Source organism: Cyprinodon variegatus, unplaced genomic scaffold (genome assembly GCF_000732505.1).
Source record: "Cyprinodon variegatus isolate N-32 unplaced genomic scaffold, C_variegatus-1.0 Scaffold228, whole genome shotgun sequence".
NCBI classification, from domain to species: Eukaryota; Metazoa; Chordata; class Actinopteri; order Cyprinodontiformes; family Cyprinodontidae; genus Cyprinodon; species Cyprinodon variegatus.
Window position 1 is genome coordinate 313,163 of NW_015150681.1, and position 16,247 is coordinate 329,409.

Consider the following 16,247-nt stretch of genomic DNA (forward strand, 5'->3'; position numbering starts at 1 on the left):
TCCGTAGTAAATCATTAGATATTCCAGTACCCCACTACATTTCAGCACCAAGCATTTGCCTTTACATTCATGACTTAAGCCGAAAGAAGAGACCGCAATGAGACCCAGAGGTTAGAGATCATCCGACCCCAATTTTTAATCCAATAGTTAACTTATTATCAAATCTGAATCAGCACACAGCAGCAACAATCTGTATTTTAGCTGAAATAGCTGTAACACACTGTCATTTGTCATTCTGACAAAAAGGTGGTGCAATGAAAACAGATGTTTAAAAGTGTTTATTTTGGCAAGCACCATTCGAAATAGAGCAAATTTGTCATGTACTTATGTTATGTGATGGAGAATAAAATTATATACCCATGCAAAATTCCCTGTGAAATGTACATACGTATTTTTTATTGCAGAGAGGTTAAGTATAACTGAGATATTTCTCACTTCTTTTTTTTTTTCTTTTTCTTTTCTTTTCTTAATAATGACTTATTGTTCTTTGAAAGTTATTTTGCCCTCATGGATGTTTGTATTCTCAGCTTTCGGTCTATTTACCAGTATCAGTTGGCTTGTAGAAATGTTAAGCTCCTTACATCGTCTGGAAATGTTTGGCATGTATGAAGTTACCGAACATGGTTTCTTCTCAAATCATACATCAGTACAAAATCAAAGTGAGTAAAAAAAAAAGAAAAAAAAAAGAAAAGATAAAAACAAACAAGTAGGATTAAATAAAAAAGTAAATGTTCCTGTGCATCCTGATACTGAGTCGGAAAAAAAAAACATTTTGTTGTTTTGTTTCAGGTAATAAAGCCTGTTAACAATGCCCCTGACCACCCCCACTGTCACACATTTCATCATTGATGTCTTTTAATTGTTTTTCGTCCTCATTTTCAACAGTTCTTTAATTATTGAAAATGAGCATCTGGTTGCTTTTGTCGTAAGAAACAAGAGGAGAAATCCTCATGTGTTTTCAGTCTATTGATGCTCCAGGCACCGTTCGCCTCCACGCGGGGCTCCTGTTGCCTAGACGAGTCCTTTGTTTTTTTCATATCAGGTCCATATGTCCTTCCACTGCTTCACATCAAGCAAACATGCATTTCTGCATGACTTAGGTCTGTCTCATACAGTGGTGACCCTCATCACCACCTCCCGGTTAGCGGCGGCACTGATCCGTGGGTCGTTGGGCCTGAGTTGGCTCAGGATGTGCAGGATGGTGTACCCGCAGTGGTGGTTCAGAATAGTTCTTAGCCTCCTGCTCTGACGCCCACCGCTGCCGCTGGCCAGGCCATGAGGGTTACCGCGGGAGCCGCGGGCGCCGGTCTTACTGCTCGAGCTCACCGGGTCACCCAAGTCTTTCGATTTTTCATAGTTCAGTACTTTCCACTGCTGATTGACAGCCTGCCATCGTTTAAATATTCGATACACAGACGATCCCTCATGGATGATGAGGCCTGGGTGAGAGCAAAAAAGCAAAAGCAGAGTGAAGGACAAAGCTTTGAAATTCTCACTTTCGTACATTTTGCTCAATAGATTCAGTAGCTGCTGTCAGCATCATGGGCAGAAACATTTTATCTCGTCTGTGGATGAGAATAGACAGTTGGCAAAAATCATGGCGCAGACATCTCATGCAATCTGTTCTCAGTGTTGTCTGACTCAGGCGACTCATAATCGCGCAAGAACAGTTGACCCAGTCACACCTTAAAAACAGTCTCTTGTTCTCTGCAACATCATCAAAATTTGTTTGGCTTTTAGTGTGCTTGTTGTCTCCTCCCTTGCACCATCTGCCAACTCACTTGCGTAATTCTGCAAAGCACCAAAATGTAAATTGAGAACATCTTTGTCTCATCATGCTAGTTTGTCCTTGCATAATGCATCCACCGCTTATTAACATTTCTGTTGTGGCTCCTGTAAACTACGCTGCTCTTGTTGCAAAATGCAGCCCCAATGGCTCAGTCAACTAAGCTTTCTCCCTTTGTCCCTAAGTTCCTGCTGCAAAGGCTATTTGAGACACTGGAGGCTGATTATATGTTTGCACAGTATGGGGTCAGGCTTGCATCATGCCTTCAGTTACCTATGCAGACGATATCCATGAAGCCGTACATGCCATAGCAGATCTGGAAGAGTAGGTCCTGACGTTGCCACTTGGCAGAGGGGCTGAGCGAGGACCAGATGAGCCAGGAAATGCTGGCGATGAGGAACAGGGAACCCAGGATTATCGCTGCAATCTGCACCTTCTCAATCACTGTCAGGGAGATGGCCTGCCACTGCGGAAGAAAGGAGAGACAAAGTGTAAAGCTGAGGAAAAAAATAATCAGACCCCTTAGTCAAGAGAAAGTACAAATCTATCCGATAAAAGTGTACAGCAAGGAAACACACTGTTTGTGATCTAAGCTGACCATATACTGTATATTAACCAAGAAACCAAACCACTAACAAGGAACAATTCTTGGCTACACATTCAGACTAGCGATCATTTTGATTGACTCAGTTTGTAGAATATTGAGGAGGCTGGTAAGAATTATAGAGATTTTTTAATTGCAGAGATAGCTAGATCAGAAGGTTTCCAAAGCACCTAACAGTGAGTTAAAACTGCAAGACATAGGAAACAGAAGACGAGCTGTGGGACCAAACAGAATCATATGCTTTGAATCTGAATTCTGCGATGGACTGGCAACCTGTCCAGGGTGTACCCTGCCTTTTCACCCACAGGCTGCTGGTCCCACCAGCCCCACCATGTCCCTGGTGGATGAAGCGGGAGAAGATGGATGAATCTGAGTTTAATAAGGGTTACATTGCAGACCTGCAAAATGTGTTCTGGTTGCCTGGGATGTGAGGTGCAGTAATGTGTGCATTGAATAATGCTGGACCCAGAGGTTGTAAACAAGTCATTATTGTTTTGAAATTTTTTATATTATGCAGAAAGCATCCCAGAACATTACAGAAGATTTGTGTTTTGCCGTCTAGACCCCCCACTTGAACTTGACTGAAGAACTGTCCAGAGGTCAAAAACGGGGTCCATTGTCTTACACCCAGGTTTCCTTTACCTCCAGAGAAGAGACAGCTGCCTTTGGAGAGGCATGGTGACCAGGAGGTATATAAACAGAAGACATGTGTCTCCTCATATCGTCTTAAGCACTGAATCTCTGTTCTATGTCACCCTAAATTACCATCATGAATCCTCTTTGGCACATCCAGTGGAGAGGAATAAATCTGATGTTGTAGAGCAACATGGAAGTTACTCCCGGCATCATGATGTGTTGGAGCCAATGGAGATGACTCCATCACCTCTGGTAGGGACTTGGTGGACCCAGCGTTGCCCTGAACCCTCTTCCTCTAAACTCCTAACCTTTCCTAAAACCTTGTCATAGTGTCTCAAAGAAACAGTGCTCATCTACAAATAGTTCATATGTCCATAGGATAAATGACTCCCCAACATGGTGCCAAGTGCAAAAAGTTACTTGGTGAAATCTCGAGGGCTTGTTTCGACAGCTGTGGGTCAGTTTACAACAGGAGAGGTCCAGCGACTGCAAAACTTCTTCTTACATTAAAAGAAAAAACAAAAAAACAATTGGCTCCAGGCGTGGGGGGCTGCTGACATAGATCCATCAGTTAAACTTCTCTGCTGCTTTCCGTTTTAACTGAGGAGGAGTTGGCCCAAGTGGCTGGGGAGAGGGATAACTGGGCCTCCCTACTGAAGCTGCCATCCCCAAAACCGGATGGATGGATGGATGGATGGATGGATGGATGGATGGATGGATGGATGGATGGATGGATGGATGGATGGATGACGGATGAAGGGCTTTCTAAACCAACCTGCTCTGGGTGAAATCATAATTATACCACTCATATCTGATTAATGTGAGACATGAAAGATCAGCAAACCACATTTGTTTAATAAACAAATTATTAAACAAATGAAGTCGAACTGGAACGCAGAAGATCTGAAGCTATGCAGGACTAGTTGCTTCAGGTCAATGTTCATGACTTAATGACAAATGACTAAATGAAAACTTATCTAAAACACTACCGAGCAAAAACATCATAAAGTCCTGTTTCAATAAACTTCATGATGCCTTAGACCTTCAAAGTAGAACATTCTGACTGATGAGATAAAGTGGACATCACAACACAAAGGTAGTTGGTTGTTGGATCCATGAGTTCTGCTTTTTGACATGTTACACATTTATATACACAGGTACATATATATTTATATATGCATATTACTGAAATTGATATATTTGCTCAACTAGTGGACTTTTTGATTTGCATCAACCTATACAATAAGGAATAGGGAATATTATTGTTGTTAAGGACTATAGGAAGGAGAGGAGGTTTAATTAATTAATTAAGTTTATGTTCTTTATACGCCTTTGCAGAAGTAAGCACTAAATTACACATATAACGTAGTTATATCTAACATTACCTTATATTTACTTTATATCTAACATTACGTATATAATATTTGCATTATATCACTGGATTGTCTGAAAGTAATCAATTCATTCATTAATTTATTCATTCAAATGAGAACATTCAACTGTCTTTTCTTTTCTGTATTTCACTGAGGGGCTAGAAAACTAAACAAAATAAATGTTTGAAGTGGCCTAATCAAAGTCTGAGATTACTGAGGTGATGAGGCTCCAAACAATGAGATACCCTCTATGGAAGGCATGATGCAGGCCTCACCCCTAATACCCTTTATACAAATTATGTACTTCATTTTTGGTATACGACCAGACTGGTTTGGATTTTCCACTTTGATAAACTAATTTGTTAAAAATTGCTAGAACTAACATTTTTGTGCAACACAAAAAATTGGCTGATGGTCCAACTGAATTTGATGATTTAAATTGGTTTAAAAAAACAAAAAAAGAACTAATAAATCTGTATGGATGAAATATTTTTGATTGTTATTAGAATGACTTAAAAAAAAGAAATAGATAAGATGTGTTTTATCTTGATTATAGATGCCATGGTTGAGTTGAAAGCTTTACCTTTAATTCATTAGGGCCAAATAATTAAGCATTCTCTAAACTGACTAAAGAAAGGTATTCCTGCCTTTTGTTTATGCAATAGGAGCTGCTTACAGTGCAAAGCCTGGGGCTAACAGCTTTAAGGATCCCCGCAGCAAATATTCTTCTAAGGCTCTAAGAGATATTCTTCACGTCTGAAATTCTTCTCTTTCTTAGATTTGGATGGACGAGTGAGTATGGCTATGTAAATGCTTTCATATCGGCACAGAGCTGCTGTCAGCTGTAATCACTCATGAGCAATAACTAAAGGAACTAAAGAGGCCTTGGTAACTAGAAGGAAATTTTGAAACTTTTCAGCATCACTGACTGTTAGAATAAATGCTCCATGTGTTATTTTGATTGTTTTTCAAATGTCAGGAAGCTCAAAATTAGTAAATGAAACTATGTTCTAAAGTTAAACGTATTATTTGTGATAGGCAATTGTACCCCCTATACATTCGAACGCCACAGGTAGTCTTGTTTTGATGTAGAAATTCTGAAAATTGTTTATTAGCTGCTGTTTAATTTTCAATTATTTGAATAAATCAACTCATTCTCAGACCAGCACATCCAAACCAAACCACACGTCTTCCCATTAGGTTTTGTTCTGTGCGTCTGAAAAGCCTGGCAGACGGACAGTGACGCAGAGGGAAAATTGGTCAGCACAATATGGCAAACAGTCCTCACATTCGCAATAGCCTATGATTTGTTCCAGCAAAGACTAATGGCTCTGCTGCGTCTTTTATTATAAAAGGTCAGGATTATCTGCAGCTTTTTTATGTAACCTTGTTTTCCTGAATGTTTCCTTTTTGATTCGAAGAAATCTTACAGAACAGCCTTTTCTTCTGTTTTACAAGTTGTGTTTCTAAATATGTTTACTGTTTTCTTTTTCTGCAGCAACATCCATCCTCTTCCCTTTTTTATAGCAACTGGCCCTTTCAGATTGCCTGGTGAATATCTATGGGGGAAGGGGCCATGATTTTAGACCAGCAAGCCAGAGCACCCAGAGAGAACACAATTATCCACTTGGAGAAAATGCAAACACTATGAAAAAGACACAAAGGTAGTAACCTTTCTGGCTGCAAGGCAGCTGCATCACTGTGCAGCCTCTTTTATAATCTCAAACTCCTGGTGCAAATCTGCTTTAAACATTTAAACTTTGTTGACTGGTTAGAATCAAAATGTTCTGTAAAAATGTGCTTTGGCAAATTCTAATTCTTATGAGCAAATATTTGTTGTTACCTGCAGTGGGTTCTTGGTGCTGATGGCCAGGACCTGGTACTTGAAGTAGCAGAGCTCACAGCTCCAAGAGCCTCTTTCACTTATCCATCGGATGAGACAAGGCTGATGAGTGCAGCGCACGGAGCCGTCACAACGGCAGGGACTAAGTAGCTCCCCCTGCAGAACACACATAGAAAACAAGAGTTACTTAGAAAATAGATTTACTATAGAATTATAACAAAATATGAATATCTATTTTTTTCAATTGAGCAAATATGAAGTAAGGCGTAATAATGATGTCACAACTTGGTTCCTACCTCCCACGGATTTGATTTGATCTGTTTGCCTTTGAATTCTTAGTCATGAGTAATAAAAAGCTATGTCTGTGACTGATCTAAGAAAATAAAAATAATCTTCTATTCAAATAAATGATAAATGTTTAGTATGCTTGCCTGCAATCTTGGATTTTTATTTCTTTTTTCCCCCTCGGTGTATCCTACATATATTAAAGTTGAAATTCAATGTACAGAGGGTTCAAAATGTAACCTATCTTTCTGACCTAAATAATAATTATTGACTCAGGCCTATAGCATAAGCATCATGGCATGTTTTCAGCAGCTGGCAAAGTTTTATTTGAGCAACTGAAGGTTCCATGATGGTCACAAAAAGGAAGTGCAGTAATGTTTAGTTATTTGGTTAGCTTAGCAGAGGCAAAGGCAATGGATGATGTTGCATATGAATTATTTTCAGGGAGGGATCTATTCTATTGCAACAGTTTGAAAGGAAAAACATATTACTTTAAATAGTGTATTGGCAATTAAATATGATCTGAGGGGGGCACCTGGAAAATTTGTTTCAGTTTGGGGCTGCATGATTAGTTACATAGCTAGTTTAAAGACACTAAAGGACAATGAAATTTCCACTTCTGGCAACTGACTTTTGATTACATTTCCCTTTCCCCCTTGCTTCATCTCAACCCATTGAAAATCTCACTTCTCATTTTTATTTTGTGGTGTTTTCTATTTACTTATTTATGTTATTTGTTTTTAAATTGTCTATATACTTTTTTTCACATTTTTGTGTACGGTAAGAAGGAAGGATGTGGGTTATTACTGATCTGTAACATAATCTTGTAGGATTGGGGAGGGTTGGGGAAGAAAGGGAATGAGTGGTTGTTGTTTTTGTAAAAAGGATAAAATCCTTACTTTTTTTGTTTGTACTTGACCTTGTCACGTGAATAAAAACATGAATTAAAAAAAAAATTGTGTATTTGCACGTAGCTTTTAAATCCCCTTGGGGGGTAAAAGCTTTGCAGATGTGCGCCTCATTTTCAAAGGGGGAACAGAGTTGTTCTGCTTTCTCTGACATAAGGCCCAGTTTGCTGGTTTGCTGCAAGTTCCGACTGCCTGTCATTGCTTTGGCGGAGGGAGGGGCTAGCAGCATCAATCGCTGCTCGCTGAAGGGAATAAAATCAAACCAATCGTTGCTTTCATTCTCTGCTCTCAAAGTCTCCAATAACATGGACAAAAGTCACTAAATTTACAAATTTACTAAGTTGGCAACAGTGAAAGAGCAGGAAATTGCTTCAGGTCTTTGATTTGCTTAGCCTTGCACAGATTAAAAAGAGTGGGAATTATTTTTAGTTAGCCTAGCAATGCTTTATATACTTTGAAAACAATGGAAAATGCCTGCTTCTTTGGTTAACTTAGACCTGCACAGAAGAGAGGTATTTGCCATTATTTGCTTGGTTAGTTTAACCTAGCACGACTGGGAAGGAGCCGGAAAGTTATTTTGTCAGCTTGCCAAGCAAATAGCCTACATTGAAAAAAGAAGAAAACATTTATTATTGTTTAAAATATGGTATGAAATGGAGTGATTAACTATTCCTTCAGTCTCTGCATAAATAAAGTGGTTTTACTTAAGGTTTTTTTTTTTTATTGAAAAAGACCACATCAGCACTTGGATTTTTTTTCTCTAACAAATGAGCACATTTGGCCACTTTGTTTTTGCCACAAGCTGCAGGCCATTGCCAGCAGCTTTAAGGCGTAATCGTGCAAGTAAGGATGTCTGTAAACAACTTGTCACATTGATTTATGTCTCGTGTTTAAATCAAGACATCTCGTCAAAGAGAAAGAGTACCAACAACATTATCTATAACTCTAAACGCATAACTATAATAAACCGTCTCACAAATAAGGAGATAAAATTATTGAATATATTTTACTCTTACTACAAGTCTAGTAAATACTGAAAACTGCTGTAAACTAAATTAGCACCTTTGCATGGTACAGATGCTCTTTACAATAAATTTATTAAATATCCTAATAGTAAAAATACATTTAAGAAAATATTTAGTTTGCTAAACACAATTGTCTGGAATCAGAATCAGAATTAAGTTATTAATCCCTTACAGGAAATCCTTTTAGAAAACTACATTTGAGCCTCTACACCTTTTTCAGCTTTGTTTGTTTTTTTTTTTTTTTTAGTCAAAAACAGAATTTATGCCTTATAGTCACTAATAATCTATAAATTTAAAGTGGGGGCATCTATGTTGTGCTTCTGAAATCATGCTACTTGTTTTGGTTGTTTAACTAGCTTTAGATAATTGTGTAAACTGATTTTAGGCTAATTTATTAATTGCTTAAAAAATGTCTTCTATGCAAAAACAGTTTTAATACTTTGCCTGAAGTGATCATCCAAGTTAATTTTATACCATATCAGCACAGTTAAAGCTGAAATCCTTGTTCCATCTAATTAAAAGGCCTTTTTTCTGTAATGGAGAGAGATTAAATTAAATTGTTGTCCTGTTTTTCTTTGCAATGCTACCATCAAAACGAGACTCTAACTCTGACATACAAGGAAACTGCTGCTATGAATATTAAACCAAAAAGAATAACTACATGCGGGCAGTCTCCCTTAATGCCTGAATTTATAAGCTGTATATATTTTTTTTATAACTTGTGTTTTTCTGGTCAATCTGATGTTAAATTAAATAGAAGTAACTTTGCATCTTAAATTAGGTTAACTGGGTATAAAGCTAATTGGCGACATTAGGCATCTAAAATGAAGAATAACAAAAAACCTAAGTCTTTGTATGTTGACTATTTTATTGTTCCTTTATTGCTTAGAAACTATTATCATTTTGAACAAGCATTTTTTTTTATGTTAGTGTGTCAGATTGACCAAATTTGTAGGTTAATTCTCCGCTCTTTCCCAGGAGCTGTTAGGCAATTATTGGCAATGAGAAAACAGTGCTAGAAATTCAACTGTGTTAGAGCTTGATCTACAGCATGTGTTTTCAAAAAAGCATTGCATTTTTACAGTAAAAGTGTTTCAGATTCAGTGAAATCCTATAAAATTAGTTTCCAAATGCTTTCCTGTGAGCTGCTATGCCTTTTTTGCAATGACAAATAAGTGCTAAAAACATGAACATAACATTTGTTTTTTTGACAGCCATTGCATTTTCAGACTCAGTATTTATAAATTTGGCAAAATATTAATAAAATCACTTCACTTAGTAAAAAAAAACTCATCTCCATGTTTGAAATCAATCTTTCATTATGTTATGAAATTATATGATTCATTATTAATTCCTTTTTTAATAATTTTTTGTCATCATTAGATTGAATTAACCATAATATAAATAAATGCATATAAGTGGCATTTTCTGCAACTACACTGAAACTGATTTTACTAATCACCATTCCTTAGTTGCCTGGTAAAACAAAAAAGCTTCAAACACCAAATCAGAAATACTTTGAAAAATGTTGGTCAGATGTAGCCCATTATTATATATCATTGTAAAAGACGGTAATAAATATGTGTTTATTTATTTTTTTATTTAATTTTTTTTATTTTGTTTTATACATAGATTTAGACAGTTGACTGAATTTATTAATTAAATGGATCAGGTTTGGTTCCCATTCCCAACAACTAAACTATACAGCGAGGAAAATAAGTATTTTAAAATCCTGCTGTTTTACAAGTTCTCCCATTCAGAAATCATGAGGGGTCGGATATTGTTATCGTAGGTGCATGTCCACTCACAGTGTATGATTGAGTTGCAATATATAGTATTTGAACTCCTTTCAAACAGCTAGAATTCTGACCCTTAAAGACCAGTTAGTATGCCTTCAAAATGTCCACCTACGCTCCATTTTAATATCCTAAATTAGATGCACTTGTTTGAGATCGTTAACCGCATAAAAACACCTGTCCACCCTATACAATCAGTAAGAATCCAACCACAAACATAGCAAAGATCAAATATCTGTCCAAAGACACTAGAGACAAAATTGTAAACCCCCACAACGCTTAAAAGAGCAACGGGGAAATTGCCAAGCAGCTTGGTGAAAAAGGTCCAGTGTTGGAGCAATCATTAGGAATGGAAGAAGCGGAATATGACTGTCAATCCGCCTTGGACTGGGGCTCCATTCAAACCTCAATGATCTTAAGAAAGGTGAGAAATCAGTTCAGAACTACCAAGGGGGAGCTGAAAAGATCTGGGACCACCGTTTCCAAGGTTATTGTTGGTAATACACTAAGACTTCATGCATGGCATGGAAGGTTCCCCTGCCTAAACCAGAACATGTCAAGGCCCATCTTAAGTTTGCCAATGACCAGAGGAATCATGGGAGAAAGTCATGTGGTCAGATGAGACCAAAATAGATATTTTTGCTCATAATTCCACTAACCATGTTTGGAGAAAGAAAAATGGGACATATTGCAAAGGTGGACTTCATTGTATTAAGGGGAGGATTTTGGGAAAAACCTCCTTCCCTCAGTTAGAGCACTGAAGATGGGTGGAGGCTGGGTCTTCCAACATCACAATAACCCAAAGCACACAGCCAGGGTAACCAAGGAGTGGCTCTGGAAGATGTCCAGACCTTAAACCTTTGGAGGGACCTTTGGAGGCAGCTCAAACTGTGGGTCTCAGGGACGGCCAAGAAACCTGACTGATCTAGAGAAGATCTGTGTGGAGGAGTGGGCCAAAATCCCTCGCAGTGTATGTTAACCAGGTGAAAAACTACAGGAAACATTTGACCTCTGTAATTGCAAACAAGGACTACCAAATAGCAGACATGGGCAATGTGGAGTCAACAAGTCATCTCCATGTCATGTATTTGTTCTACCCAGCCAATTAACCAGGTGAGTCCAATCTGCTGAGGTTAATTCATGGTGAAGATTGGACTCACCTGCTTCAGTGGCTGGGTAGAACAAATACATGACATGGAGATGACTTGTTGACTCCACATTGCCCATGTCTGCCAAATAGTAACACTGATTTTCTCAGTTGTTCATGCAAAAAAAATAGTTATTTGCAGCTGGATCATGTTAATAAAAATAATTAGTTAAAAAAATCATATATTGTTATTTCAAAATGTTTTTTAGATTATGTCTCTAACGGTGGACATGCACCTTTGATGAACCATTCAGACCCCTCCATGATTTCTAAGTGGAAGAACTTGCAAAATGGCAGGGTGTTAAAATACTTACTTTCTTCACTATATAACAGCACATTTTATGTCATCCTAGATAGCAGAGGCATACGTATAAAGTAGGTTTAAAGCCTATTGAAGAAACAGAAGCCATAACAAATATTCACAAATATTGGTCACCATCAGTTAGGATTTTTTTCCAGAAGTTTATATCCATCAAGCCAGAGGAAATAACACAAATTATTATTGAGGTTAAACACTGGAAAAACTATTTCCTTATATAAATATGATATATTTGGCAATACTAAATCATCCGTTGTGTTTATTCAGTATACCATGGAAATGTATACTGAAACAAACATAAAAAAAAAAAAAAAAAGCTTGAGTTTATTTTTAAAAACCCAGCAGGCTGGAGAGTCTTTAGGATCAAACTGTCTCTTCAACACCACAGCAGCACCTGAAGCCTATTGGCCCATCAAACACATAAAGGATGACTGCATTCAAGCTGCCACCTCCGCTCAGATCACATTCTCAATGTCCTCAGATGGCTCTGCTTTCATGGCACTTCTTCTTTTCACTTTATTCCCAGGCCTGCCGCATAAAACCATTTAAAAGAGCATTGTTGTGGGAAAAAACTCATTATGAATCATAAGTGAGTCAATGAAAGGACACAGCTTGATGTGGAGTAAATTTGGCAAAGGGGGCAACTTAGCGCACTGCATCAACAGCAGGGAGTATGGAGGCTTCAAGGGCAAGCAGGTGGAGGTGAGAGGCGGCTCTGAAACCTGACATTGATTCATAAAAAACGAAAGCAAGTATAATTCAGAACTGACAACAACTCCCAGATGGTACAAGCACAAAGAGAGGACAGGTGAATTTACACATTAGAAAAAAATGTCACACAAAGTAAGATAATAACATTAATCTTCACCTTTATAGATAGTTTCTATGTTTTTGTTTTAGTAACACTCATGAATTAAATGAATAAAATCAGATGAATGCAGTTAAATTGATTAAAGAGAGAAAGTGATTCAAAACAACCTCCCTACTGCAAAAATAGATCATAACTTCCTCTTTGTTTAATCATAAATAACTGTATTGGTTATTTAATGTTACACATGTGCAATTAAGACTTAAATAGAACCTCTCTGGCAGCATTCAGCAGGCTAAAATGTTGGAAAAAATCAACACATCAAGCCCCAGTTTAAAGAAGGTCAGTGAAATCTTTCCATGGACGGTTCCACTCCTCCCTCTAATCTATGAGCCCAGTCTACTGGATTTATGCCAAGAAGCCCCTCCTCCAGAAGTCATTTTAAAGCTTTCACTATTAACTTTTACTGCATGAATATAAAAAAAAACATAAAAATACTAAATATAATTAATGTTCGTTTATCATTGGTGAAAGAACGCTGTCTGATCTGGTAAAGCTCCAAAGTTTACTTAAAAAAAGTAAAAATTCTGGCTTTTATGTAAAAGTTTTGTTTCAGAAACGATCAGAACAAGGGCAGGGACTTTAAAGCGTAATCCCCTGACTTCTGACAGACTTTTTGTGATTGATTGAGAGGTCTCGCATGTTTGAACTGCAGGAGGATTTGTCTTCAAAGACACATTGTTGTTTCTATTCAATGAGCTGTTTCAAATGTGACATTAATATATATTTTCTTTGGTTTCTTTTTTGGGAGATAGGCACCAGCACCACTCGCCACCCCAGCAGGGATAAGCGTGACGGAAAATGAATGGATGGATGAGATTTTTGTTTTCGCTGTTGTTTCTGTAATGAATCTGATCAGCTAATTTGTATTATTTTTACTAGCTCTGAGTTTAATTCAGAAAGCTTTTTTTTTTTCATCCTCTACGCATGCTTTATGATTAGTAAATAATAAAATTATATTCTTTAACTTTCAGAAACATGAAAGGCCTCCCAAATGCATTTTGCCACTATTGCAAGTGGAGTCACTTGTAGGACTTCGCCTTCCATTCCAATGTTTGTTTGTTCAAGACCTGGTTTAGACTTTAGTGGCAGCCTAGTGGTAAGGCATAGGGCTTTCAATCCTGAGGTTGTGAGTTTGATCCCCCAGTCCCACAGACTGCCACTCTGGCTCCCTGAGCAAGACCCTTAACCTCTTACTGCTCCCCAGCCCCCGCACAATGGCAGCCCACTTATCCCCAAGGGGATCGGTTAAATGCAGAGAATTCATTTTGTTGCTATGTACGTGGAATGACAATAAAGTTGAATTCTTCTACATATCGCTTTAGGGCAAAGCTGTAACAACCCCAAGGAAAGGTTAAAAAAGGCTTTATTAAGACTGCATTTATAGGCTACAACATTTTTCCCTTCCACTTTGGATTTAATAGAGAATTTTGAACTGAATTGAATAAAGTATGACTTTGTGAAACAGTGTTAAACCCAAACCAAAGTGAATTAACCTAAAAAAGGTTTTAAATTGTCTGAACTTAGATTAAATTAATTGATTTGAGATAAACTGAATGAAACCAAACTGATTTTAAATGTGCGAGGTTATCTAAACTAAAAAGGAATTTCTTTTCCTAATAACATTCATGACTTTTTAAATTCCTGTCACCTAATGCAGACACAAGCACACCAAACAAATGCTGTTATACTGCTGATAACTCATACTGTACAGTGACATACTACCACTAAAGGTTATTTAAACAAAATCACTCAATATTCTATAGACAAGATAAATTGAGCAATGATTGAACTAATTAACTGGAAGTTTTAATTCCAAATAAAATGACCAATAAAAGTTTATCTTTAATTAAGGTTACCTTCTGTTTATTTCTGTCTAAGCCAAATATGTATAAAGTTTTAATTGACAGACAGTAATTCAGAGCAGCATCTCATAAAAGTCACCTGGTTGAGACAGGTTGTACCTGCACTGATAATAAAATAGGGGATTTTCTGATTGTCTGCAGTCTTGATGTTTTCCCATCTGGCTCATTTGACCTTATGACATATAATTAAACACGTACATGTCCCAAAGCATGAAGGAAAGACTTTGGTAGATGAGCCAAATGCTGCTCATAAACATCAAAAATAACTTGCCTGCTGACATTATAAAGACAATACAGAGAAGGTCATAGTATATATGGGGCAGTAAATACAAAAAGCTTATGAAAGTAAACGTTTCTAAAATGTCAAGTTGTCATAGACTTTGTAATAAAAGCACAAGTGTTTAAAAGCTGCAGAATATGTCATAACCTAAGACTGAAAATATATCGAATATAATGTGCATAAGGGGATTATTCAAGAGAAAAATCTGATTATTGTAAAGTGCACACGATTGCAGCAAACCAATAACAGAGGTACGTAAATTTATTAAGAAAATCCTCTTACAAACAGATCATTTCGCTTATGGTTTTACATTATCCAGTTGTCACCGCTCTCTGAAAATATACTTCAAATGTTCTCAAAAATATATTTCAGGTATGTTTTGACCATATTGTTATTAAATACATAAATCAATTAATTCAATTAAAGAAATAATTAAATAAAATCTACTTTAAGCCCAAACTAGCAACAATTCTCGTTTTTTAAAAGATAATTAAATATGTTTTATTCTTTCCACCCTTAAAATAAATTTAAAAGACACAATAAAGAAGGCCAAAATGAATGCAAAACCCATACTAATGATGAGTTCATGTAAAGATCTGATCGCCAATGTAAGTGAAGAAAATAAACTCCATCTTAATCAATTACAATCTTAAAATAAAGGGGAGTCTGAGCCATCACAGAGATGTTGTGTTAATAGACTGTTTGTTTTCCATTTATAGTCGTTTCCTGCACTGAAAGGCCAGACAACTTGTAAAAACAGAAAACAGCACATTAAAGGTCACATCCCGTCTGCCTCCATCAACATGTAGCTATTAAACCAACTAAACAGAAAGCAAAGTGAAATGTTTAAAAGACTTGAGCTGTTAGAGTTTTTTTAGACAAGGCTTGTGTTTTGTTATCAGTACTGAAAAGACCACATTTAAAAAAAAGTCATCTTCATTCTTTCATTTTCACAAAATCCTTTTTCCTTAAAAGCTTGATCCAAAACAGAAGATGCAGAATTTGAGCGACTATTTTCAGCTGCGATGAAATCAACATTTGGTGTTCTATTGAGTATTAAGGAGAGCAGGATGGTGGACGTGGCACTCGTTCAAAATAAACTGGGAGCTCATTGTGATGTGGGAACATGTCACCCACTACAATAGTGGGACTTGTTAACCCGCCCCACACACACACACTTTTCACCGTCTCCAATTATGGATCACTGTAATCGCAAAGTAAATATCCATATTTCGAATGGAACAAGCCTTTTCATTATATATTTTTGTAATTGAAACGTAAACTATATATATATATATATATATGTATATACACCACAGAAGGGTAAAACAAAACATCTGTACCACGTTGTGATCACAGGTGATGAGCTAATTTCTGAATAGGAATCAATACGCTGCTGAGACAATGTGGTTTTCGCATCTTTTTACCAAATACTTGTTCTCTTCACTAATTAAATGTACATATGTTTTTTTGAAATGCAACCATGGCATTGTTTAATTTTCTGTTAGTTTT

The 16,247-nt window shown here is 36.9% G+C and overlaps 1 protein-coding gene across 1 annotated transcript in view; it reads right to left on the reverse strand.

The window, feature by feature from the left end:
• Window positions 1–682: 682 nt before the first annotated feature.
• LOC107088728 (E3 ubiquitin-protein ligase MARCH9-like) overlaps window positions 683–16,247 on the reverse strand; it is a 26,418-nt gene continuing 10,853 nt past the window's right edge. Inside the window, exons 2-4 of the mRNA XM_015381081.1 lie at window positions 6,243–6,398; window positions 2,060–2,252; window positions 683–1,439 (exon numbers count right to left, since the gene is read on the reverse strand). Of these exons, the coding sequence (XP_015236567.1) occupies window positions 1,108–1,439; window positions 2,060–2,252; window positions 6,243–6,398 (681 nt within the window). The 3' untranslated portion in view covers window positions 683–1,107. The remainder of the gene's footprint in view (window positions 1,440–2,059; window positions 2,253–6,242; window positions 6,399–16,247) is intronic.